At 49.1% G+C, this 26,643-nt stretch overlaps 1 protein-coding gene across 1 annotated transcript in view; it reads left to right on the top strand.

Annotated features, from left to right (window-relative positions):
• The window catches only part of LOC132567448 (phospholipid-transporting ATPase IK-like), a 93,136-nt gene that overhangs the window by 16,656 nt on the left and 49,837 nt on the right, over positions 1–26,643 (top strand). Inside the window, exons 3-9 of the mRNA XM_060233124.1 lie at positions 2,706–2,920; positions 6,550–6,581; positions 10,380–10,557; positions 15,856–16,044; positions 17,522–17,634; positions 20,477–20,641; positions 21,961–22,072. Coding sequence (XP_060089107.1) covers positions 2,706–2,920; positions 6,550–6,581; positions 10,380–10,557; positions 15,856–16,044; positions 17,522–17,634; positions 20,477–20,641; positions 21,961–22,072 — 1,004 coding nt within the window. The remainder of the gene's footprint in view (positions 1–2,705; positions 2,921–6,549; positions 6,582–10,379; positions 10,558–15,855; positions 16,045–17,521; positions 17,635–20,476; positions 20,642–21,960; positions 22,073–26,643) is intronic.

Genomic DNA, 26,643 nt, shown 5'->3' with positions numbered 1-26,643 from the left:
ACCTCACAGGGTGTCTCTTGTGGGGGAGGAAGGGAAAGGAGATTGTAGGCCGCTCTGAGACTCTCTCCTTGAAAGGGCAGCTTCTGGGAGTGCACTCTCAGCCCCACCCACCTCACAGGGTGTCTGTTGTGGGGGAGGAAGGTAAAGGAGATTGTAGGCCGCTCTGAGACTCTCTCCTTGAAAGGGCAGCTTCTGGGAGTGCACTCTCAGCCCCACCGACCTCACAGGGTGTCTCTTGTGGGGGAGGAAGGGAAAGGAGATTGTAGGCCGCTCTGAGACTCTCTCCTTGAAAGGGCAGCTTCTGGGAGTGCACTCTCAGCCCCACCGACCTCACAGGGTGTCTCTTGTGGGGGAGGAAGGGAAAGGAGATTGTAGGCCGCTCTGAGACTCTCTCCTTGAAAGGGCAGCTTCTGGGAGTGCACTCTCAGCCCCACCCACCTCACAGGGTGTCTGTTGTGGGGGAGGAAGGTAAAGGAGATTGTAGGCCGCTCTGAGACTCTCTCCTTGAAAGGGCAGCTTCTGGGAGTGCACTCTCAGCCCCACCGACCTCACAGGGTGTCTCTTGTGGGGGAGGAAGGGAAAGGAGATTGTAGGCCGCTCTGAGACTCTCTCCTTGAAAGGGCAGCTTCTGGGAGTGCACTCTCAGCCCCACCGACCTCACAGGGTGTCTCTTGTGGGGGAGGAAGGGAAAGGAGATTGTAGGCCGCTCTGAGACTCTCTCCTTGAAAGGGCAGCTTCTGGGAGTGCACTCTCAGCCCCACCGACCTCACAGGGTGTCTCTTGTGGGGGAGGAAGGGAAAGGAGATTGTAGGCCGCTCTGAGACTCTCTCCTTGAAAGGGCAGCTTCTGGGAGTGCACTCTCAGCCCCACCGACCTCACAGGGTTTCTCTTGTGGGGGAGGAAGGGAAAGGAGATTGTAGGCCGCTCTGAGACTCTCTCCTTGAAAGGGCAGCTGCTGTAAGAGCTCTCAGCCCCACCCACCTCACAGGGTGTCTGTTGTGGGAGAGGAAGGGAAAGGAGATGGTAGGCCACTCTGAGCCTCTGTCCTTGAAAGGGCAGCTGCTGTAAGAGCTCTCAGCCCCACCCACCTCACAGGGTGTCTGTTGTGGTGGAGGAAGGGAAAGGAGATTGTAGGCCGCTCTGAGACTCTGTCATAAGAACATAAGAACATAAGAGAAGCCATGTTGGATCAGGCCAACGGCCCATCAAGTCCAACACTCTGTGTCACACAGTGGCAAAAAATGTTATATACACACATACACTGTGGCTAATAGCCACTGATGGACCTCTGCTCCATATTTTTATCTAAACCCCTCTTGAAGGTGGCTATACTTGTGGCCGCCACCACCTCCTGTGGCAGTGAATTCCACATGTTAATCACCCTTTGGGTGAAGAAGTACTTCCTTTTATCCGTTTTAACCTGTCTGCTCAGCAATTTCAGCAATTGAAAGGGCAGCTTCTGGGAGAGCTCTCTCAGCCCCACCCACCTCACAGGGTGTCTGTTGTGGGGGGGGGGGGTAAAGGAGATTGTGAGCCGCTCTGAGACTCTTCGGAGTGGAGGGCGGGATATAAATCCAATATCTTCTTCTCCCTCTCTCTTGCTTCCTTCTGCACCTCAACTTGCTTTGCAAGCCTTGCTCAATTGCAAAGGAGCTACAGAGTGAAACCTCAATTCTCTTCATTGGTTGAGGCTCTTCCCCCTCCGGGTTCCCTGGGGAGGGTGGGAGAGAGCCAGTGCTCCCTTTACCTAGTTCTGTTCAGGCCGACAGCAGACGTGGCCAAACTTGATTAATATAAGAGTCACATAGGGTTGCCAATCCCCAGGTGCTTCCTTTTTCATTGAGGACTAAAAGTTATGCTTGTTTTGTAATTTATGATGGTGGAGTTGATTTGAGTATGTTTATTTTTGTGGACTTTGTACAATTCAATAATAGAAGCTGGTTTTCACGGTGGTTTATGTACCTTTATTTTTCAGTCCCCAGGTGGGGGCAGGAGATCCCCCAGTTTGGAGCCCCCCCCCCGCTTCAGGGTCATCAGAAAGCAGGGGGGGGAGGGAAATGTCTGCTGGGCACTCCAATGTCTGCTGGGCCACAAGCATGGCCACCTTCAAGAGGGGGTTAGATAAAAATATGGAGCAGAGGTCCATCAGTGGCTATTAGCCACAGTGTGTATGTGTGTGTGTGTATATATATATATATATATATATATATATATATTTGGCCGCTGTGTGACACAGAATGTTGGACTGGATGGGCCATTGGCCTGATCTAACATGGCTTCTCTTATGTTCTTATGTTCTTATTATTCCCTATGGAGACCGATTCCCATAGGTTATAATGGAGAATTGATCGGGGGGTATCTGGGGCTCTCAGGGGGCCGTTTATTTGAGATAGAGGCGCCACATTTTCAGCACAGCATCCAGAGCCTCTCCCCAAAATACCCTCCACGTGTCAAAAGGATTGAGCCAGGGGCTCCAATTCTATGAGCCCCCAAAGAAGGTGCCCCTATCCTTCAACTTTTCCAAAAGGAGGGAAGACATTTAAAAGACGTGCGGTCCCTTGAAACGTGATGGGTAGAACTCCCTTCGGAGTTCAATTATGCTTGCCGCACCCTTGCTCCCGGCTCCACCCCCCCAAATCCCCAGATATTTCTTGAGTCAGACCTGGCAACCCTATGTGTAATTGACGCTGTCTCTCTTCTCCTAGGTTTGAGTTCATCTACCTGGTCAATAGCTGGTTCATCAACTGGGATTTGGAAATGTATTACGCACCTAAAGATACTCCTGCCAAGGCAAGAAACACCAGTCTGAATGACCAGCTGGGACAGATCCAGTATGTCTTCTCCGATAAGACGGGCACCTTGACGCAAAACATCATGACTTTCAAGAAATGTTGCATCGGCGGGACGATATACGGTAACGGTAAGTCACAGAGAGGGCTGGGATTAAAATGGGAGGGGGGGGCCGTATGGGAACAGGGGGTCAGGTCTTACCAGGGGTGGGATTCTAGCAGGAGCTCCTTTGCATATTAGGCCACACCCTCCTGGTGTAGCCGATCCCTCAAGAGCTTACGAGGCTCTTTTTGGTAAGCTCTTGGAGGATTGGCTGCACCAGGGGGTGTGGCCTAATATGCAAAGGAGCCCCTGCTGGAATTCCACCCCTGGGTCTTACGTAGCACATGATTTTCTACAAGTGGTGCTCATGGGCGCCACAAAACCACTGGGAGGGGTTATGCGAGGACTTCTGGCCTGGGTGGGCCAGGCAAGCCTGACAATGTCAGATCTTGGAAGCGAAGCAAGGATGACTTTGGTTAGCACTTAGCAGGGGTCGTTTTGTAGAAAAACTAGGTGGCGGAGTGCATTACCATGACTCATTAGCATAACCCCACCACCACCCCCAGCCAAAAGCAACCCGATGCAAGAAAGAAGAGCCCTGGGTGAATGAGGCCTGCTTGGGCTGGCTAGAGATCCAGCCAGCCCAAGCAGGCCTCGCTCACCTGGGGCTCTCCTGGGCCACCCTCCCCACTGTCAAAAGGCCAGCAAGCCACCCACTGCCCAAAATCCAGTTTGGTGTAGTGGTTTGGTGTAGTGGTTAAGTGTGCGGACTCTTATCTGGGAGAACCGGGTTTGATTCCCCACTCCTCCACTTGCACCTGCTAGCATGGCCTTGGGTCAGCCATAGCTCTGGCAGAGGTTGCCCTTGAAAGGGCAGCTTCTGGGAGAGCCCTCTCCAGCCCCACCCACCTCACAGGGTGTCTGTTGTGGGGGAGGAAGGGAAAGGAGATTATAGGCTGCTCTGAGACTCTGTCCTTGAAAGGGCAGCTGCTGTGAGAGCCCTCTGCAGCCCCATCCACCTCACAGGGTGTCTGTTGTGGGGGAGGAAGGGAAAGGAGATTATAGGCTGCTCTGAGACTCTGTCCTTGAAAGGGCAGCTGCTGTGAGAGCCCTCTGCAGCCCCATCCACCTCACAGGGTGACTGTTGTGGGGGAGGAAGGGAAAGGAGATTATAGGCTGCTCTGAGACTCTGTCCTTGAAAGGGCAGCTGCTGTGAGAGCCCTCTGCAGCCCCATCCACCTCACAGGGTGACTGTTGTGGGGGAGGAAGGTAAAGGAGATTGTGAGCCGCTCTGAGACTCTTCGGAGTGGAGGGCGGGATATAAATCCAATATCTTCTTCTTCATCTTCAAAATCACATCAGAAGTGGGCTTCTCCAGGGGTTCATGAGGGCTACTGGGGGCGTGGCAAAGCCCCTGGGGGCCGGCTGCCTGCCCCCTCTCCTAATCCAGGGATTGTTATGCAGCTGCACCTCTTATTCAGTGGAGAAGGTGGGGAGGAGGAGGGGGGAACCCTCAGAAAGGTTCAAGAGCTGGGCTCCTGGGAGCTCCTGCTGAATCTGAGGCCTGGTACTTAGATAGTTAGTACACCTGTAAGGAAAGACCAGGGTTGCTACACTGAGGCAGGCAACGGCCAACCACCTCTGAGCATCTCTTGACTCGAAAACCCGATGGGGTTGCCGTAACCCGGCTACGATTTGTTGGGACTTTCCAACACTGTGCAGGGATTCTGGGGACTGTGTCATCTCTCCCATCCCTCCCCTCTCCTCTGCCCCGGAATTCAAGCGATTGCAAGTAACCAATCCCTCTTAAAACAGTCTGAAAGAGGAGGTATAGGCGGAGATGGTTTTGAATATCTCTTCTCTGCTGTTCAAGCTTCTTCCTTGAGCAGAACCGAGCGGGCCGCCAGGGGGATCTCCCTCCCTTAAGAGCTCCGTCAGGTGCACCACACACGGTGCAGTGACATCACCTAGAAGTGACGTCATTGTGCCAGGCACGTCGTGCAGGGATGCTCCAGCACGGGGTGTCAAACATGCAGTCCAGGGGCCGAATCAGGCCCCCCCCCGGAGGGCTCCTATCAGGCTCCCAATCGACCGGCTGTCATCTGCTTCCTTCTCCCTCTCTCTTGCTTCCTTCTGTGTCACAGCTTGCTTTGCCAGGCTTGCTCAATCACACAGCAGAGCTACAGAGCAAAGCCTCTGTCTTCTCCATTTCCTGAGGCTCCTCCCTTGGGGAGGAAGGGGGGATAGCTTGCTTTTCCAGGCTTGCTCAATCACACAGCAGAGCTACAGAGCAAAGCCTCTATCTTCTGCATTTCCTGAGGCACCTCCCTTGGGGAGGAAGGGGGGATAGCTTGCTTTTCCAGGCTTGCTCAATCACACAGCAGAGCTACAGAACAAAACCTCTATGTTCTCCATTGGCTGAGGCTCCTTCCTTGGGGAGGAAGGGGGGATAGCTTGCTTTGCCAGGCTCTCAATTGCACAGCAGAGCTACTGAGCCAAGCCTTTCCTCCTCCTGTTGGCTGAGGCTCCCCCCCACAGTCCCCTGGGGAAGGAAGGAAAGAGCCAGAGCTTCCTTTGCCCAGTTCCCTGGATCCCAAGAGAGAAATACAAGAAAGCACCTTTAAGACCAATGAGTGCTAATGTTTTATTCTAATTTTTTTTAAAAAAATCTTTAATTGTGTTTGTCTGTGTCCTTTATAAAGTTTATACCTCTGCTTCCTAATCTCTGGAGAGTGGTAAAGCTGCAGTACTGCAGTCGGAGCCCTCTGCTCATGACCTGAGTTCAATCCCCGCGGAAGCTGGGTTTTCAGGTAGCCGGCTCGAGGTTGACTCAGCCTTCCATCCTTCCGAGGTCGGTCAAATGAGTATCCAGCTTGCTGGGGGGGAAGTGTAGATGACTGGGGAAGGCAATGGCAAACCACCCCGTAAAAAGTCTGCCATGAAAACGTGAAAGCAGCGTCACCCCAGAGTGAAAACGACTGGTGCTTGCACAGGGAACGACCTTTACCTTTAAGAGCCCCGTGGCGCGGAGCGGTAAAGCTGCAGTACTGCAGTCGAAGCCCTCTGCTCACGACCTGAGTTCGATCCCGGTGGAAGCTGGGTTCAGGTAGCCGGCTCCAGGTTGACTCAGGCTTTCCATCCTTCCAAGGTCGGTCAAATGAGTCCCCGGCTTGCTGGGGGGAAAGTGTAGATGGCTGGGGAAGGCAATGGCAAACCATCCCATAAAAAAGTCTGCCGTGATAATGTTTTGAAAGCAGAGTGGAAAACGACTGGTGCTTGCACAGGGGACTTGCCTTTTTTTTTTTCCCCTACCTAAGCTTAAATAGGTACACACATGGCCTCGCCCGACAATGTCTCATTTAAGTCAGATTTAGCCCTCATAACAAATGAGTTCTGCTCTACAATTTGGGGAACACTCTATGATGCCGGTGGGGACTTGGCAACCCCTAGTCATGGTTAAAAGGTTTTGCTAAAAAGGAAGATACAGGGGTTGGGGGAGGGGTGTGTGTGTTCTGTGCCCTCCCATACAGACCTGTACCAGAGTGGTGGAAGGCCCTACATGGTCCCCTGCTGTGCGTCAGTGCAGGAGAAAGAATAAGATATCAATTTAGATAATGAACTGTGGTTGCTGCTGTTAGTCCCCTTTATTTGTATTAGACAAGGATATGTCTGGAATATGCCCTTGATATATCCCCTCTTTTCCAAAAATATTTGCAGGCTCAGACAGCGACAGCAGCTGCAGACCCACGGTACGTGAGACATTCCTGCCTTAAACGAGAGGGGTCGTTGAAGGAGATGGGCGGGAGATCTGTGAAGCTTGTATAAAGCTGACAAAAGGGACGGGAGGTTTACAGGCACTGCGAGGAAGTCAGCTTCTGCACAATTTACTGAGAGGTTTTCAGCTTCCCCTCTGGAAGGGAGGGACGGTGGCTCAGTGGCGGAGCATCTGCTTGGTAAGCAGAAGGTCCCAGGCTCAATCCCCGGCATCTCCAACTAAAAAAGGGTCCAGGCAAGTAGGCGTGAAAAACCTCTGCTTGAAACCCTGGAGAGCCGCTGCCAGTCTGAGTAGACAATACTGATTTCGATGGACCAAGAGTCTGATTCAGTAGAAGGCAGCTTCATATGTTCATATGATAGGGGTGGGACGGTGGCTCAGTGGTAGAGCATCTGCTTGGTAAGTAGAAAGTCCCAGGTTCAATCCCCGGCATCTCCAACTAAAAAGGGTCCAGGCAAGTAGGTGTGGAAAACCTCCACTTGAGACCCTGGAGAGTTGCTGCCAGTCTGAGTAGACAAGACTGACTTTGAGGGATTGAGGGGGATCTGATTCAGTAGAAGGCAGCTTCGTAGGTTCATATGTTCAATGCAATAAACAGCCAACACGAACAGTGTTGTAATTTCATAGCTAGGAGGTTGCCAGGAAGTGGTAGGAGCTGGAGGAGGGGAGATTCAGTGGTGGGGTGCTGGCATTGTATGCACTATGACATCACTTCCAGGAAAGCTTGAAAGTGACATCACATTTATCAAAGATTTCAGGTTTTCACAGCTGGTAACATCATTAGGGTTTGTAGACTCTTTCGGGATCAAGTGCCGTGTTCTACTGGAGAAAGTTTTCCTTCCAGACGTTTCGTTCTCAGCTGCGGAGAACATCCTCAACGCCACTGAGGATGTTCTCCGCAGCTGAGAACGAAACGTCTGGAAGGAAAACTTTCTCCAGTAGAACACGGCACTTGATCCCGAAAGATTCTACAAACTCTAATGACATCACATTTCCCTAGGAATCACGAGAACCATGTGGTAAAACCATAGAGTTTGCAGTAATTCCTAGAGCAACGTAGTGAGTGGGCGTCAACGTGGCAGATGCGGTTCAATGTGGCCAAGTGCAAAGTAATGCACATTGGGGCTAAGAATCCCAGCTACAAATACAAGTTGATGGGGTGTGAACTGGCAGAGACTGATCAAGAGAGAGATCTTGGGGTCATGATAGATAACTCACTGAAAGTGTCAAGACAGTGTGCGTTTGCAATAAAAAAGGCCAATGCCATGCTGGGAATTATTAGGAAGGGAATTGAAAACAAATCAGCCAGTATCATAATGCCCCTGTATAAATCGATGGTGCGGTCTCATTTGGAGTACTGTGTGCAGTTCTGGTCGCCGCACCTCAAAAAGGATATTATAGCTTTAGAGAAGGTGCAGAGAAGGGCAACTAGAATGATTAAAGGGCTGGAGCACTTTCCCTATGAAGAAAGGTTGAAACGCTTGGGACTCTTTAGCTTGGAGAAACGTCGACTGCGGGGTGACATGATAGAGGTTTACAAGATAATGCATGGAATGGAGAAAGTAGAGAAAGAAGTACTTTTCTCCCTTTCTCACAATACAAGAACTCGTGGGCATTCGATGAAATTGCTGAGCAGACAGGTTAAGACGGATAAAAGGAAGTACTTCTTCACCCAAAGGGTGATTAACATGTGGAATTCACTGCCACAGGAGGTGGTGGCGGCCACAAGTATAGCCACCTTCAAGAGGGGTTTAGATAAAAATATGGAGCACAGGTCCATCAGTGGCTATTAGCCACAGTGTATGGAGCACAGGTCCATCAGTGGCTATTAGCCACAGTGTATGGAGCACAGGTCCATCAGTGGCTATTAGCCACAGTGTATGTGTGTATATAACATTTTTTGCCACTGTGTGACACAGAGTGTTGGACTTGATGGGCCGTTGGCCTGATCCAACATGGCTTCTCTTATGTTCTTATGTAGCTTCTGGTGTTCCCCAGGAAGTGGCATCACACCATGTCATGTCAGCGTTTTTTGAATTTTTCTTCTCCCACCGTTCTGAGTGTTACAGGAGAAAACCCTTTGGTTCTGTGACAATTAGCAATTAGCAATAAGACAATATTTTAAACAAATTCTTATAATATTCAAAACACTCTCAATCCGAAACATCTCATAAACACCCTGATCTATAGAACACCCATAGTGAATACAAAGGAAGGACTAAATCATGGGAAAGTTCGTAATCAGCAATCTATAATTAGCAATTACTAGTCCTTCCAAATTCAGAGGAATCCTCCATCTTGGCAAGATGTTTGAAAACTGTAACTTAATTGTGTGCAAAAAGTTGGAATCTCGCCATGCGCTGATAGAGTGTTTGAAAGCTGGTCAAAGCTTCTCGTGAAATGAGGGAATATAAAGTACTACCTCGTCGCTGTGTGATGCTGTCTACAAAATTAATTTGGAACTGGAATTCTACAGGAACTCTACATGGTCTCCTTCAGGAGCAGCTGGACAGAGGATTCCTCTGAACAGGGAAGGAAGAAGAAGAAGATATTGGATTTATATCCCGCCCTATACTCTGAATCTCAGAGTGGTCACAATCTCCTATACCTTCCTCCCCCACAACAGACACCCTGTGAGGTGGGTGGGACTGAGAGAGCTCTCCCAGAAGCTGCCCTTTCAAGGACAGAGTCTCAGAGCAGCCTACAATCTCCTTTCCCTTCCTCCCCCACAACAGACACCCTGTGAGGTGGGTGGGGCTGAGAGAGCTCTCCCAGGAGCTGCCCTTTCAAGGACAGAGTCTCAGAGTGGCCTACAATCTCCTTTCCCTTCCTCCCCCACAACAGACACCCTGAGGTAGGTGGGGCTGAGAGAGCTCTCCCAGAAGCTGCCCTTTCAAGGACAGAGTCTCAGAGCAGCCTACAATCTCCTTTCCCTTCCTCCCCAAAACAGACACCCTGTGAGGTGGGTGGGGCTGAGAGAGCTCTCCCAGGAGCTGCCCTTTCAAAGACAGAGGCTCAGAGCGGCCTACAATCTCCTTTCCCTTCCTCCCCCACAACAGACACCCTGTGAGGTGGGTGGGGCTGAGAGGGCTCTCCCAGAAGCTGCCCTTTCAAGGGCAACCTCTGCCAGAGCTATGGCTGACCCAAGGCCATTCCAGCAGCTGCACGTGGAGGAGTAGGAATCAAACCTGGTTCTCCCAGATAAGAGTCCGCGCACTTCATTTATTTATTTATTTATTTTATTTATTTATTACTTTACATTTATATCCCGCCCCTCTCCACAAGCGGACTCAGTGCGGCTCACAACATCATAAAACAATCAATTCAATAAAACATATAAAACCATAATTTACTTCACCACTACACCAAACTGGCTCTCTAGTAGTGCCTTATGCAAGGCAATGACGGATTCCCCACTAGCCTTACACTGCTCTCACGCACCTCTTCTCCGTGGGGCTTCTGTCAGATTTCACGCTATCTGCCCGCTCCGCTTCTTTCGCGTGGCAAACAGGATCCTCTAAAACCAGTTTCTGTTTGCCGCGCAAAAAAGGCAAAGCTAGTTGCAGCCCCGGGGCAGAGAATGTGAAATCCGACCGAAGCCTCGCAGAGAAGAGGAGTGCAAGAGCGGCATAAGGCGAGTGGGGAATGGGTCCTCATTTTATTATTTATTAAAACATTGCTATCCCTGCCTTCCCTCCTGGAAAGGCTCAAGACCTCCAATAACCTGACATTTGGCAGTGCTGGGCCTGATGTCCCTTTGGCTTTTCTTCAGGAAGCTCTCTTGCGTTGGAACAAATACTGGGACGCGAAGCTGGAATTTTATGACCCTTCGCTGATCAGCGCCATCCAGCAGGATGACAATCCTGTCCTGAGAGAATGCCTGCGTTTGCTGGCCCTTTGCCACACCGTCATGGCGGAGGAGAAAGAGAGTGAGAGGAGAGACGCGGAATGTAGGGTTGCCAATCCCAGGTGGGGGCAGGGGATCCCCTCGGTCTGGAGGCCCTCCCCCCCGCTTCAGGGCCATCAGAAGGAGAGGGGAGGGAAATGTCTGCTGGGCACTCCATTATTCCCTCTTGGTCACAGGTGGCCAAACTGTGGCTTTTTCACACATATTGTGTTACTCTCAATGACCTCACTGCCCTGTCAGCTTACAGAAGAAGGCATTTGTCATTTTAAATCACTTCTCTGGACAAGCCAGTGGCCAGCTTGAAGAGTACATTTAAAGTTAAAGTTGCTTTCTTTCTTCCTCTCCCCCTCCTTCATCCCCCATCTTTCTTTCTTTCTTTCTTTCTTTCTTTCTTTCTTTCTTTCTTTCTCTTTCTTTCTTTCCTTTTCTTTCTTTCTTTCTTTCTTTCTTTCTTTCTTTCTTTCTTTCTTTCTCAGAGGGAGAGAAACAGAGAGAGAGAGAGAGGAGAGAGGAATTGTCAAGCATCGATATTTCTCAATAATCAGTCTTTTGTTAGTGAATTCAAAAGTTGCTTTATTGTAGAAACTCCATAGCTTTGCCAAGGACAAAATCCTTGGAAGTAATGACGTATACAGAATTACATAGGTACTTTATAGGATAACTTCAAAGGATAACATACAGATGCAATTTGAGTCACGGGTTCAAAGGTTATTACATAGTATCTCTTTTCTTACTAAGGAATGTAAGCTATTAAAAACATCTCCCTTTCTCACACTTTCTCTGAGAGCAGATAAGACCTGGCTGTGTGAATCTGGGGGAGAGGTGTATCTAACTGTTACCAGCAAGGCTAACCTAAACATCCTTGGGCCAGATGGATTTATTACTTGCCCAAAGGTTGTAAAAGAGGGGGTGAGCAGGAGAGGTTGGTGTTTCTGCTCTTTGTCTTGTGGACCATCATGGCACACAGAAATATGCATGCTTGACAGAAGAAAGAAAGAAGAAAGAAAGAAAGAAGAAAGAAAGAAAAGAAAGAAAGAAAGAAAGAAAGAAAGAAAGAAGAAGAAAGAAAGAAGAAAGAAAGAAAGAAAGAAAGGAAGAAAGGAAGGAAGGAAGGAAGGAAGGAAGGAAGAGAAAGAAAGAAAGAAAGAAAGAAAGAAAGAAGAAAGAAAGAAAGAAAGGAAGGAAGGAAGGAAGGAAGGAAGGAAGGAAGGAAGGAAGGAAGGAAGGAAGGAAGGAAGGAAGGAAGGAAGGAAGGAAGAAAGAAATCTGGGGTCATCAGCATTTACTGAATCTTTTAAGAAATTAAATTCTGTCATGGATATCTTAGCCTTTCTAGTACTCTGCCAGGAAACAGAAGCTATACAGAAAGAGACGGCTATACAGAAAAAGTGATATTGTAACAAAAGGGGGGAAAACTGTATAAAAGTAACAACTGTTGATCCAAGTCTTAGCTTGCTACTCTATATTTTGAAACAAAATTTAGTATCAATATTATTTGACAGGAAAACACTACAGACTGGACGCCAGAGTTTAACAACACTGGCAAAATTGCAATAGAGGGTGGATGTTACCGCAACAGCGGCAGCACATGGATGGCCTAGGTCGACTCTCCATTTCATGCGCCTTCTTCAGCTGCAGTACGCTAGGGAAAGTCCTGAATGCAATAATGGAATGCCCAGGATTTCCTTCAGATTTATATTGAGGCACTCTCCAGCCATTACAATGGTCATATAGCCAGCTGCGGTTGGACGGTTGCAAGTGAGCTCAGCACAGAGACAGTTTGAATCTGACCAAGGGGAGCCCCTAATGGAAGGCTGCTGATCTTTGAGGCTCCAACTGCAACTGTCTATGCAACAATTGTGAAAGCTGGAGGGTGTCTAAATATAAATTTGAAGGGAATACTGTGTATTCCATTACTGAATCCAAGGCTTTCCCTAGTGTACTGCAGCCTGAAGAAGGCGAATTAATGGACAGTTTCCTAGGCAATGCTGCTTGCTGTAACATCCACCCTCTGTTGCAGTTTTGCCAGTGTTGTTAAAATCTGGCATCTCGTGTGTCGTGTTTTTCTGTCGATAATATCGATAACAAAATTGTTTGTTTCAAAATACAGAGGAGCAAGCCAAGACTTGTATCAGCAGTTGTTACTTTTATACAGTTTTGTTACAAGCAAACAAAGCTAGCTGCAGGGATCCGTGCTCGGATTGTGCCTGTGCTAGATTACCGCACCCAGCTTGAAGGTGTGGTGCTGCCCTTGGAGGGTAGGGTTGCCAAGTCCCCAGCTTCCTAAAGTGGGGACTTTTGTGCATGTGCTTTTGGGCGCACACGCGAAGCAATGACATCACCTGCAAGTGACATCATCAAAATGGTGGCGCGCGGGGGTCACTCTAGCCATTTTCAGGGAAACTCTATGGTTTTCCCAGACGTTCTAGCCATTTGGGAGGTAAAAACACCTATTGTACCATAGAGTTTCCCCTCCCAAAACGGCTGGAGCGTCCGGGAAAACTGTAGAGTTTCCCCGGAAATGCCTAGAGTGGCCCCGTGTGTGCGCCATCATTTTTGATGATGTCACTTCCGGGGTGACATCATCGTGCCAGCAACGTAGGGGGAGGTTTCCACCGCCGGCTCAATGGAGGGTATTTGGGAAACGGTAATCAGCTGGAAACACTGGTGCAAGCTGCAGGTGCTCCTTGAAGGCATCTGCTTTATTTCTGGGCACAATTCATGGTGTGGTTTCATACCTTTAAAGCCCTAAGAGGTCTGGCACAATGTGAATCTAGAGGAGTTCCAGTTGAGATCAGTTTGCTTTGCCACTACGTACGTGGGGAGGGACAGTGGCTCATTGGTAGAGCATCTGCTTGGGAAGTAGAAGGTCCAGGTTCAATCCCTGGCATCTCCAACTAAAAAGGGTCCAGGAAAATAGGTGTGAAAAACCTCAGCTTGAGACCCTAGAGAGCCATGAATGGGGGTGCGGCTAGTGGTAGAGCATCTGCTTGGTAAGCAGAAGGTCCCAGGTTCAATCCCTGGTATCTCCAACTAAAAAGGGTCCAGGTGGTAGGTGATGGAGATGGAGGGACGGTGGCTCAGTGGTAGAGCATCTGCTTGGGAAGCAGAAGGTCCCAGGTTTAATCCCCCGGCATCTCCAACTCAAAAGGGTCCAGGCAGTAAGTGATGGAGATGGAGGGACGGTGAGCTCAGTGCTAGAGCATCTGCTTGGTAAGCAGAAGGTCCCAGGTTCAATCCCCGTCATCTCCAACAAAAAAAGGGGCCAGGCAAATAGGTGTGAAAAGCCTCAGCTTGAGACCCTGGAGAGCCGCTGCCAGTCTGAGAAGACAGGTACTGACTTTGAGGGGCCAAAGGTCTGATTCAGTATATAGGCAGCTCATATGTTCATATGTATGAGAGACATACATGCATATGTGGTGCTGGAGAAGACTCTTGAGAGTCCCTTGGACTGCAAGAAGATCCAATCCGTCAGTCCTAAGGGAAATCAACCCAGACTGTTCCCTGGAAGGTCAGATGCTGAAGCTCAAATCCTTTGGCCACCCAATGAGAAGGGAGCACTCCCTGGAGAAGACCCTGATGCTGGGAAAGACAGAAGGCAAAAGAAGAAGGGGATGGCAAAAGAGGAGATGGATGGACAGCGTTACTGATGTGACTAATATGAATTTGAGTGGACTTTGGAGGATGGTGGAAGACAGGAGAGCCTGGCGTGACTTGGTCCATGAGGTCACAAAGAGTCGGTCTCGACTCTGCGATCTGAACAGCAACAACACCAATGAGAGACAAATTGCAAATCCAGGATCATGATGAAGTCATGATCCAAGAGGGGATTGGAGAAACATCTGGAGCAGAGTTCCATCAGTGGCTATTAGCACAGCGTGTTGTTGTAACTCTCTGTTTGGGGCAGTGATGCTCTATATTCTTGATCCTTTGGGGAGGGGGGCAACAAGTGGGAGGTCTTCTAGTGCCCTGGCCCCACTGCTGGACCTCCTGATGGCACCTGGGTTTTTTTTTTTGGCCACTGTGTGACACAGAGTGTTGGACTGGATGGGCCACTGGCCTGATCCAACATGGCTTCTCTTATGTTCTTATGTGAAATAGAGTGTTGGACTGGAGGGGCCATTGGCCTGATCCAACAGGGCTTCTCTTATGTTCTTATGTGACACAGAGTGTTGGACTGGAGGGGCCACTGGCCTGATCCAACATGGCTTCTCTTATGTTCTTATGTGACACAGAGTGTTGGGCTGGAGGGGCCATTGGCCTGATCCAACATGGCTTCTCTTATGTTCTTATGTGACACAGAGTGTTGGACTGGAGGGGCCATTGGCCTGATCCAACATGGCTTCTCTTATGTTCTTATGTGACACAGAGTGTTGGACTGGAGGGGCCATTGGCCTATCCAACATGGCTTCTCTTATGTTCTTATGTGACACAGAGTGTTGGACTGGAGGGGCCACTGGCCTGATCCAACATGGCTTCTCTTATGTTCTTATGTGACACAGAGTGTTGGGCTGGAGGGCCATTGGCCTGATCCAACATGGCTTCTCTTATGTTCTTATGTGACACAAGAGTGTTGGACTGGAGGGGGCCATTGGCCTGATCCAACATGGCTTCTCTTATGTTCTTATGTGACACAGAGTGTTGGACTGGAGGGGCCATTGCCTGATCCAACATGGCTTCTCTTATGTTCTTATGTGACACAGAGTGTTGGACTGGAGGGGCCACTGGCCTGATCCAACATGGCTTCTCTTATGTTCTTATGTGACACAGAGTGTTGGGCTGGAGGGGCCATTGGCCTGATCCAACATGCTTCTCTTATGTTCTTATGTGACACAGAGTGTTGGACTGGAGGGCCATTGGCCTGATCCAACATGGCTTCTCTTATGTTCTTATGAAGTCAAAGCATCAGGAACATTTGAGATGAGGAAACAGAAAACAGAGCAAAGGAAAAATTTGTCTCCGTTTAAACCAGGGAGAAGTGGAAGTAGAAACAGAAGGGTTTTTTTTGTAATTTCCAAAACAGCAGGGCTGAGAAATTCATAATTGTCCACAGGGGCTTTTTTTTTTTTTAGCAGGAACTCCTTTGCATATTAGGCCGCACACCCCTGATGTAGCCAATCCTCCAAGAGCTTACAGGGCTCTTAGTACAGGGCCTCCGGTAAGATCTGAGAGGATTGGCTGCATCAGGGTGTGTGGCTTAATATGCAAAGGAGTTCCTGCTAAAAGAAAAGCCCTGATTGTCCCTACTTTAGAAGGCACATATCCAGGAGAACTTCAGATGAGGATTTTGTTAACATCTCTATAGTATCCCAAAACTGTGTCTGTCTGTCTCTCTCGATAGATCAGCTGATTTACCAAGCTGCATCTCCGGACGAAGAAGCTCTTGTGACGGCAGCCAGGAACCTGGGATATGTCTTTCTTTCCCGGACTCAGGATACCATCACCATCAGCGAACTGGGCAAGGAGAGGACCTATAAAGTCTTAGCCCTTCTGGATTTCAACAGCGTGCGCAAACGGATGTCTGTTCTGGGTAAGCGGTTACGGAGCTGGGATCCTTCCAGAAGTCCGTCTGTGTCTACTGCTTCCAAACAAGGTGGAGGTCTCAACATTTCTCTCAACCCCCTTAGAAGTCAGTAACCACCATGACACCTCGTGGCTGTGAATCCCACAAATTAGCTCTGCATTTTGTGTGAAGAAAGACTTTCCTTTGTCTGTCCTGAATCTTCTTTGTTGGATGCCTCCAAGTTCTAGTATTTTGGGGAGGGCGAACCCCCCCTTCTCTCTGTGTGTCTTTCTCTCTGTCTCTGTGTGTTTCTGTGTGTGTCTCTCTGTCTCCCTGTCTCTTTCTCTGTCTCTTTGTCTCTCTCTTTATCTGTCTCTCTCCGTCTGTCTCTCTCTCTCTGTGTCTCTCTTTCTGTCTCTGACCGATTTTGCACTCAGCTTACCCTGCGGTCATGTTCCTCTTCTCCACGCAGTGTCCTTCGGATTTCCCACTATCTGCACTGGAGTTACAGGAAGCGTTGCGGCTTTCGCACAGCAAAAGGAAACCGCTAAAAACCAGTTTCCGTTTACTGCAAGAAAGCCACGACACTTCCTGCAACTCCGGCGCAGATAGTGGGAAATCCGAAGGACACTGCGCGGAGAAGAGGAACATGACTGCGGAGTAAGCTGAGTGCGAAATCGGTCTCTGTCTCTTTCTCTCTGTCTCTCTCTCTCTGTGACTCTCTGACTGTCTGTCTCTCATATTTCTCCACCCCTGCTTCGGCGGGAAGGGTGGGGTATAAATAATAATTAAAAAATTATTACTATTATTAGGGTTTGTAGAATCTTTCAGGCTCAAGTGCCGTGTTCTACTGGAGAAAGTTTTCCTTCCAGACGTTTCGTTCTCAACTCCGGAGAACATCCTCAGTGGTGTTGCAGCCGGAGCAGGCGCTCTGACCTTCTTGGCTGCTGTGCATTGAGTGGGGCCAGGGCTGCTGGAGAGCTGCTATTTCTAGGCTGGAGGGGGTGTGGTGAAAGGGCAATTGGTTTGTGGATGTGCCCATTGTTTGGTGGGGCTTCCTGGAAGGGTAGTGATAAGGAAACTGGCTGTTGAATGTGACCATTGTTCTGTGTTAATTGCTGGGAGGGTTGGAAGGGGTGTGAAGATAAGGAAGATGGTTGTTGGTTATTATTATTATTATCTTTTTATACACCCATATTATCATGTATCTCCTCCGTCACCAATAGTCACATTTTCTTTAAACTAAAAACAACTCTGTTTTCTCCAGGGCCTTTTTTTTTTGAGAAGGAACACACAGGAACACAGTTCTGACTGGCTTGATGTCAGGAGGGTGTGGCCTAATACGCCAATGAGCTCCCGCTGGGCTCTTTCTACAAAAAGCCAAGTTCTAAACAATGGTGACATCAGGGGGATGGCCTCATATGCAAATGAGTCCCTGCTGTGCTTTTTCAACCTAAGAAGCCCTGGTTTTCGCTAACACTTGGGCGTGGTCTCTTGGCTTCAGTCCAGGATCCTGAGGGACTCATCAAGCTCTACACCAAAGGAGCAGACATGGTGATCCTGGAGAGACTTCACAGCGACTGGTCTTCTGAGGCCTACACAATCAAGGCTCTGAATGTAAGTCTGTCACAGAAGTAGGGGTCCCGTTGTCCTGCTTATTGCAGAAGATCATACGCTGAACATGAGTCAACAGTGTGATGCGGTGGCTAAAAAGGCAAATGCAATTTTGGGCTGTATCAACAGAATTATAGTGTCCAGATCACGTGATGTGATGGTATCGATTTTCTCTGCTCTGGTAAGACCTCACCTGGAGTCTTGTGTTCAGTTTTGGGAAACCACATTTTAAGAAGGACCTAGACAAGCTGGAACGGGTCCAGAGGAGGGCGACGAAGATGGTGAGGGGTCTGGAGACCAAGTCCTATGAGGAAAAGTTGAAGGAGCTGGGCATGTTTAGCCTGGAGAGGAGGTGGCTGAGAGGTGATATGATCAACATCTTCAAGTACTTGAAGGGCTGTCATCCAGAGGATGTTATGGAATTGTTTTCTGTGGCCCTGGAAGATAGGACCAGAACCAGTGGGTTGAAATTAAATCAAAAGAGTGTCCGTCTCAACATTAGGAAGAACTTCCTGATCATTAGAGCAATTCCTCAGTGGAACAGGCTTCCTCGGGAGGTGGTGGGCTCTCCTTCCTTGGAAGTTTTTAAACAGAGGCTAGATGGCCATCTGACAGCAATGCGGATCCTGTGAATTTAGGGGGAGATATTTGTGAATTTCCTGCATTGTGCAGGGGGTTAGACTAGATGACCCTGGAGGTACCTTCCAATTCTATGATTCTAGCAATTTGGGAGGGAAAACTCTATGATTCTAAGATCTCCAGGCAATTGAAGCCCTTGGCGACTGAGACTGGGACAAAGAGATGTGCACTTTACTTGTTATTGGGGGGGTTTGTGCTGGAATGCAGAGGAATGCAGTTCCAGCTGGCTTGGCATCAGGGGGTGTGGCCTAATATGCAAATGAATTCCTGCTGGGCTTTTTTTGCAAAAACAATCGTAATGTCAGGGGTGTGGCCTAATATGCAAATTAGGCCCTGCTGCTCTTTTTCTACAAAAAAAGCTTGTTATTGTTCCAGAGGTTCTCTGTCTTAGCATATTCTATTACATTTAGCATATTCTGTTACATTCATATCTAAGTTTTCCTAGATAAAAAGATGAAGGTAGCCCCCCCTGTGCAAGCACCAATCATTTCCGACTCTGGGGTGATGTTTTCATGGCAGTCTTTTTACGGGGCGGTTTGCCATTGCCCGGTGGAATCGCTGGTGGAAGCTGGGTTTTCAGTCGCCAGCTCCAGGTTGACTCAGCCTTCCAGCCTTCTGAGGTCGGTCAAATGAGTCGCCAGCTTGCTAGGGGGGAAGCGTAGAGGACTGGGGAAGGCAATGGCAAACCACCCTGTAAAAAGTCTGCCGTGAAAACGTTATGAAAGCAATGTCACCCCAGAGTCGGAAACGACTGCTGCTAACACAAGGGACCTTTTCTTTAAGCGGTCTGAACTCTCTGTTCATGACCTGAGTTCAATCCCCGGTGGAAGCTGGGTTTTCAGGTAGCTGGTTCGAGGTTGACTCAGCCTTCCATCCTTCCGAGGCTGCTAAAATGAGTACCCAACTTCTTGCCATTGCCTTCCCCAGTCATCTATCCTTTCCCCCCAGCAAGCTGGGTACTCATTTTACCCACCTCGCCATGGGGCTCACTAGGGTTCCCTAGATACACCTCAGCAAAACTCGGGAGATTTCAGGGGCGGTGCCTGAGAAGCGTAGATTTTGGGGACAGTAAGATGTCGCATTTGGGTGACATTCTAGACTGCTTCTCTACATCTCTGTGATTTTTACCATAGAAACAAAAGGAAACAAAGGGAAATTCCTAGAGTGTCACTATGTGGAGACAATTTTTCCCTCCCACTCCTCAGTTCCTTGGGTGCAAGAAACTGGAACTGTTCAGACCTTTATTGGCATTAACTGGGCAAATCCTTGCTCTGAGTTGGCAAATGGGAGGGCTACTCATATCCTATCCTTTGCAGTTTATAATTCTTTTCCATCTCTGCATCAGGATTGGTTCAGGCCCCTGAAGGGGAGATACAGCATTCCTTTCTGCAAAGGCTAACGAGAAGGTGGTTTGCAGCACTGTAACATATAACAAAAATTAATACAAAAAAACTTTTAAAAGTGCCATGAAAATTCAGTTGAAAAGAACACAATAAATCAGGGGTGGCCAAACTTGCTTAACGTAAGAGGCACGCGAAATAAACGTCAGATGTCTGAGAGCCACAAGACATGAATTGTCAGATGCTTGAGAGTTGCAAGAAAAGGAGGCAGGGAGGGAAATAGATGGAGGGAGAGGTGGAATGAAAGCAACTTTAACTTTGAATGAATTCTCCAAGCTGCTGGCTGGCTTGGAGAAGTGATTTCAAGAACAAATGCCTTCTCCAAACCAGCCAGCGGGGTGTGGCGGGGGCTTCAAGAGCCACACAATATGTGTGGAAGAGCCACATGTGGCTCAGTTTGGCCACCCCTGCAATAAATCAATACAATACAGTTTTTTTTAAAAAATCAGCTTCTCAGTAGTGCCCTTCCCCTTCTCACACCATTTCTCATCAATGTAATTTCGGACCCTCCAGAAAAGATAAGTCTTCAGACCCACCTGGAAGACCTTTAGGAAAGCAGTTGTCCTCATCCCCTGCCAAAACTGGAATGCCCTCTGAACATCTCCTAAGCCTGATTCCCAGAACAGGGACTCATGCAGAGTTGGAGCGCACACCCTCCTCCTGGGAGTGATGGCTTGAGCTTGTCTAACAGAACCTCAAAGGAGTGCAAAGGCTGAGGTGTGATGCTCTGGCCCTGTGGAGCCGCTGCAGCTCCTTGGCTCGAATGTCACGTGACTCAGAGCAGCCAATGTTGTCCTCTTCCCCAGAGCTTTGCAGAAGAGTCCCTGCGAACTTTGTGTCTGGCTGTCAAAGAGGTGGAGGAGGAGGCATACGACGAGTGGAGCAAGAAGCACCACGCTGCCAGCATCTTGCTCCAGAATCGTGCCCAGGAATTGGACAAGGTCTACGAGGAGATAGAACAGGATCTCCTGGTAGGGACATTCAGTTGTGGGCGGGGCCTAGGGCAATTGTATTTAATTTTTTTGCATGCTGCCTTGATTCGTGCATCCCCATTTTGACATCACCTCTCTCTGGGAAGAAATGAACCTGTGGATTGATTGTCGCCTCGTTTTCCATGTGCTCAGAAAGCGCCCTTTCCTCGCTACCGAATAGTACAAAGTAGGAGTCAAGTGGCACCTTTTAAGACCAACACAGTTTTATTCAGAATGTAAGTTTGGGGGGGGGGGGGTTGTCTGGTGAAGCGTGCCTCTAGCACATGAAAGCTTATGTTCTGAGTAAAACTTTGTTGGTCTTAAAGGTGCTACTGGACTCCTGCTTTGTTCTGTTGCTTCAGACCATCACGGCTGCCCACTTGAATGCCTACTTAATGGCACGCTATATTAGAGGAACTTGTGAATACTTGTGGGAAAGTTGAAATCCCATTCCTCCATCGACCCCTGCTTCCAGACTTCCCATCACCCACTTTCTACCTTCCTTTGCCTCCATTCCTTCCTTCCTTCCTTCCTTCCTTCCTTCCTTCCTTCCTTCCTTCCTTCCTTCCTTCCTTCCTTCCTTCCTTCCTTCTGTCTGTCTCCTTCCCCACACCCAGTTCTACTTCTTCCACCTCCCCTCCTCCAGGTGGAATTTTTCCTAAGGAAACTCCGAACCTGCCTTTCCAAGGACAACCTATGAGAGCTCTGGCTGACCCAAGGCCATTCCGGCAGCTGCAAATGGAGGAGTGGGGAATCAAACCCGGTTCTCCCAGATAAGAGAGCTCTGGCTGACCCAAGGCCATTCCGGCAGCTGCAAGTGGAGGAGGGGGGAATCAAACCCGGTTCTCCCAGATAAGAGAGCTCTGGCTGACCCAAGGCCATTCCGGCAGCTGCAAGTGGAGGAGTGGGGAATCAAACTCGGTTCTCCCAGATAAGAGAGGTCTGGCTGACTCAAGGCCATCCCAGCAGGTGCAAGTGGAGGAGTGGGGAATCAAATCTGGTTCTGCCAGATAAGAGAGCTATGGCTGACCCAAGGCCATTCCAGCAGGTGCAAGTGGAGGAGTGGGGAATCAAACCCGGTTCTCCCAGATAAGTGAGCTATGGCTGACCCAAGGCCATTCCAGCAGGTGCAAGTGGAGGAGTGGGGTATCAAACCCAGTTCTCCCAGATAAGAATCCACACACTTAACCACTACACCAAACTGGCCTCTCAAACTCAAATTATTTATACTTGGATTTAAAAAAAAACCCTGAATCACCAGATTTTTGACCAGATTTCGAACTGCTATGCACCGTTACCCCTCTTGCTTCCTCTTTCAGCTCCTTGGGGTCACAGCCATTGAAGACAAGCTCCAAGAGGGAGTCCCAGAGACCATCCACCTGCTCAAAAGGGGGGGCATGAAAGTGTGGGTGTTGACCGGAGACAAGCAAGGTAGGCCTGATTTGATTCCAAGGGGTTGGGTCTGGTGTCAAAAGTACAGAAAGGGCAGAGCTGCCCCTCCCTTAAAGCCTCCACCCCCTGCTGAACAGCACCCCATGAGTTTCTTTCTGCAAGGAGAAGGCCGTGGCTTAGTGGTAAAGCATCTGTTCAGCATGCAGAAAGTCCCACGTTCAATTCCTGGAGTCTCCAGTTGAAAAAAAAAAAAGAACTAGACTGAAGGTGACGTGAAAGATCTCTCCCCGAGACCTGGGAGAGCCTTCAACTGTCTGAGCAGACAATAGTGACTTGGGTGGACCGAGGGTCTGTTTCGATATAAGACATAGGCTTGCCAATCCCCAGGTCCCAGTGGGGGTTCTTCCGCTTTCCCAGGCTCCTTCCCGCCCCCAGTCAGCTGACCGGCAGGAGGAAGCCCCGCCCCCAGAGGACCTTTGCCCCCTTTGCACCTCCGCAGGCTTCATTCTCCGATTGAAAGGCTTCCTCTTGGGATGGTGTGTCTGTGTTGCTGTGAAGAAGTTGGCAGCAACTCGTGAGTAGAGAGGCCAGTCCCCTGCTTCAGACTCACCAGAAACGGAGGGGGGGGGAACGTCTGCTGAGCACTTCATTATTCCCTGTGTGGAGATTGATTCTCATAGGGTATAATGGGGAATTGATCTGGAGGTTCGGGGGCTCTTGGGGAGCTGTTTTTTGAGGTAGAGGCACCAAATTTTCAGTATAGTATCTAGTGCCTCTCCCCAATGTACCCCCCAAGTTTCAAAACGATTGGACCAGGGGGTCCAATTCTATGAGGCCCAAAAGAAGGTGCCCCTATCCTTCATTATTTCCTATAGAAGGAAGACATTTTAAAAGGTGTGCTGTCCCTTTAAATGTGATGGCCAGAACTCCCTTGGAGTTCAATTATGCTTGTCACACCCTTGTTCCTGGCTCTGCCCCCAATGTCTCCTGGCTCCACCCCCAAAGTCTCCTGGCTCCACCCCCGAAGTCCCCAGATATTTCTTGAATTGGACTTGGCAACACTAATAAGACAGCTTCATGCGATGATGTGTTCAAAGTTTCGGCAGGCATCAGGAATTTTCCATTCTGCTCCAGCGAACCATTTCCAGAGGAGCGCTGGACAATTATCGCTCATTCGGTGGCATGCCCATTCAGATTATGGCCACTGGGATTAAAAATAATCTGAGTTAAGCATATGTACTACACATGCAGCTACTGTATACTCAGGGGTGGAATTCTGGCAGGAGCTCCTTTGCCTATTAGGCCACACCCCTCGATGTAGCCAATCCTCCAAGAGCTTACAAAAAAAGAGCCTTGTAAGCTCTTGGAGGATTGGCTACATCGGGGGGGTGTGGCCTAATATGCAAAGGAGTTCCTGCTAGAATTCCACCCCTGCTTCTAATGAATCAGTTCATTGGTCCACCAAGGTCAGTATTGGTCTGCCAACCTCAGAGGCTCCCCAAAGTCTCAGGCAGAGTTTTCCCCCCTTTACCTGCTGTGCGTTTGTATCACATGCCCCTGTACAGATCTTTTTTTTTTTTTACAGTAAAAACTTTCATTGCAATACTACAACATAACAACATATCAACCTAAGTAACATATACAGATCTATGGTGCAGTTTCATTTGGGATACTGCGTCCCAGGGCTTTTTTTTTGTAGCAGGAACTCCTTTGCATATTAGGCCACACCCCTTTGATGTAGCCAATCCTCCTGGAGCTTCCAGTAGGCCCTGTGAGAAGAGCCCTGTAAGGAATTCTAGCAGGACCTCCTTTGCCTATTAGGCCACACACCCCTGATGTAGCCAATCCTCCTGGAGCTTCCAGTAGGCCCTGTACGAAGAGCCCTGTAAGGAATTCTAGCAGGACCTCCTTTGCCTATAAGGCCACTCCTCCCTGATGTAGCCAGTCCTCCTGGAGCTTACAGTAGGCCCTGTACGAAGAGCCCTGTAAGGAATTTTAGCAGGACCTCATTTGCCTATTAGGCCACACCCCCCTGATGTAGCCAATCCTCCTGGAGCTTACAGTAGGCGCTGTAAGAAGAGCCCTGCAAGCTCTTTGAGGATTGGCTACATAAGAGGGGTGTGGCCTAATGTGCACAGGAGTTCCTGCTGCAAAAAAAAAAAGCCCTGTTGTATACTATCATTCTGGTTAGCACATCTGAAGAAGTGTGCATGCACACAAAAGGTTATACCAGGGGTGGAATTCTAGCAGGAGCTCCTTTGCATATTAGGCTACACACCCCTGATGTCGCCAATCCTCCTGGAGCTTACAAAAAAGAGCCTTGTAAACTCTTGGATGCAGATGAGACTACTCTAATGGCAGAACGTGAGGAGGACCTAAAGAACCTCTTGTTGAGGGTGAAAGAGGAGAGCACAAAAGTAGGCTTGAAACTCAACATCAAAAAAACTAAGATCATGGCATCTGGCCCCATCAAGGGTGTGTGGCCTAATATGCAAAGGAGCTCCTGCTAGAATTCCAACCCTGGATTATACTTTGATAAAACGTGGTTGGTCTTAAAGTCGCCACTGGACTCCAGGTTAGTTCTGGTCACCTTATCTTCAAAAGGACAATGGTAGATCTGGGGAAAGCGCAGAGTAGGGCAAGATTATTACGGGGTTGAAACCCCTTCTTTGTGAGGAAAGGCTGAAGACTCTGGGACTCTGCAGTTAGAAAAGAGATGCCTAAGGGTGGGGGGGGGGACACAGTTGAGGTTGACAAAATTATGCCCGGGGTGGAGAGAGTTGACAAAGAACATTTTCTCTCTCTTTCCTCCCAAAAAACTAGAACACGAGGGCATCCAATGAATCTGGTGGGAGGTAGGTTCAGGATGGACAAAAGGAAATGCTGCTTTATACAGAGAGTGATGAAAATGCCAGAAGCTGTCATGACAGCCACAAGAATAAGAACATAAGAGAAGCCATGTTGGATCAGGCCAATGGCCCATCCAGTCCGACACTCTGTGTCACATAAGAACATAAGAGAAGCCCTGTTGGATCAGGCCAGTGGCCCATCCAGTCCAACACTCTGTGTCACATAAGAACATAAGAGAAGCCCTGTTGGATCAGGCCAATGGCCCATCCAGTCCAACACTCTGTGTCACATAAGAACATAAGAGAAGCCCTGTTGGATCAGGCCAATGGCCCATCCAGTCCAACACACTGTGTCACATAAGAACATAAGAGAAGCCCTGTTGGATCAGGCCAATGGCCCATCCAGTCCAACACTCTGTGTCACATAAGAACATAATAGAAGCCCTGTTGGATCAGGCCAATGGCCCATCCAGTCCAACACTCTGTGTCACATAAGAACATAAGAGAAGCCATGTTGGATCAGGCTAATGGCCCATCCAGTCTGACACTCTGTGTCACATAAGAGAAGCCCTGTTGGATCAGACCAATGGCCCATCCAGTCCAACACTCTGTGTCACATAAGAACATAAGAGAAGCCCTGTTGGATCAGGCCAATGGCCCATCCAGTCCAACACTCTGTGTCACATAAGAACATAAGAGAAGCCCTGTTGGATCAGGCCTATGGCCCATCCAGTCCAACACACTGTGTCACATAAGAACATAAGAGAAGCCCTGTTGGATCAGGCCAATGGCCCATCCAGTCCAACACTCTGTGTCACATAAGAACATAATAGAAGCCATGTTGGATCAGGCTAATGGCCCATCCAGTCCAACACTCTGAGTCACATAAGAACATAAGAGAAGCCATGTTGGATCAGGCCAATGGCCCATCCAGTTCAACACTCTGTGTCACACAGTGGCCAAAACAACCAGGTGCGATCAGGAGATCCATCAGTGGGGCTAGAAGTTCTCCCACTATTGCCCCCCCAAGCACCAACAATACAGAGCATCGCTTCCCCACACAGAAGAACATAAGAGAAGCCATGTTAAGAGAAGCTAATGCCCCATCCTGTCCAACAGTCTGTGTCACACAGTGGCCAAAAAAACCAGGTGCCATCAGGAGGTCCATCAGTGGGGCCAGAAGCCCTCACACTATTGTCCGCCCCACCCCCCCGGCACCAAGAATACAGAGCATCACTTTTTCCCAAACAGAGTTCCAACAATACACTGTGGCTAATAGCTTTAAACAGCTTTAAAACGGGATTAGATAGATTCATGGAGGATTAGTCTATCGATGGCTACTAGCCATGGTGACTGAGAGGAGTCATAGTCAGGAGACAACATCGGGGGAAAGTCTTGGCCTCTGTGCCCTGTTGCTTGCCCACCAGAGGAACTGGTTGGCCACTGTATGAGACAGGATGTTGGACTAAATGGAGCACTGATCTGATCCAGCAGGGCTCTTCTGATGTTCTTATGAAGGCCTCGGCCTCTATGTCCTGTTGTTGGCCCTCCAGAGGAACTGGTTGGCCACTGTGTGAGACAGGAGGCTGGACTAGGTGGACCACTGGAATGATCCATCTGATCTACTGGTGTTCTTATGAAGGCCTCGGCCTCTCTGCCCTGTTGTTGGCCCTCAAGAGGAACTGGTTGGCCACTGCGTGAGGCAGGATGCTGGACTAGATGGACTATTGGTCTGATCCAGCAGGGCTCTTCTTACGTTTT

This window comes from Heteronotia binoei, chromosome 2 (genome assembly GCF_032191835.1).
Source record: "Heteronotia binoei isolate CCM8104 ecotype False Entrance Well chromosome 2, APGP_CSIRO_Hbin_v1, whole genome shotgun sequence".
In the NCBI taxonomy this organism is placed as follows: domain Eukaryota; kingdom Metazoa; phylum Chordata; class Lepidosauria; order Squamata; family Gekkonidae; genus Heteronotia; species Heteronotia binoei.
The sequence above is the reverse complement of the archived record's forward strand: the minus strand, read 5'-3'. Positions and strand labels throughout refer to the sequence as shown.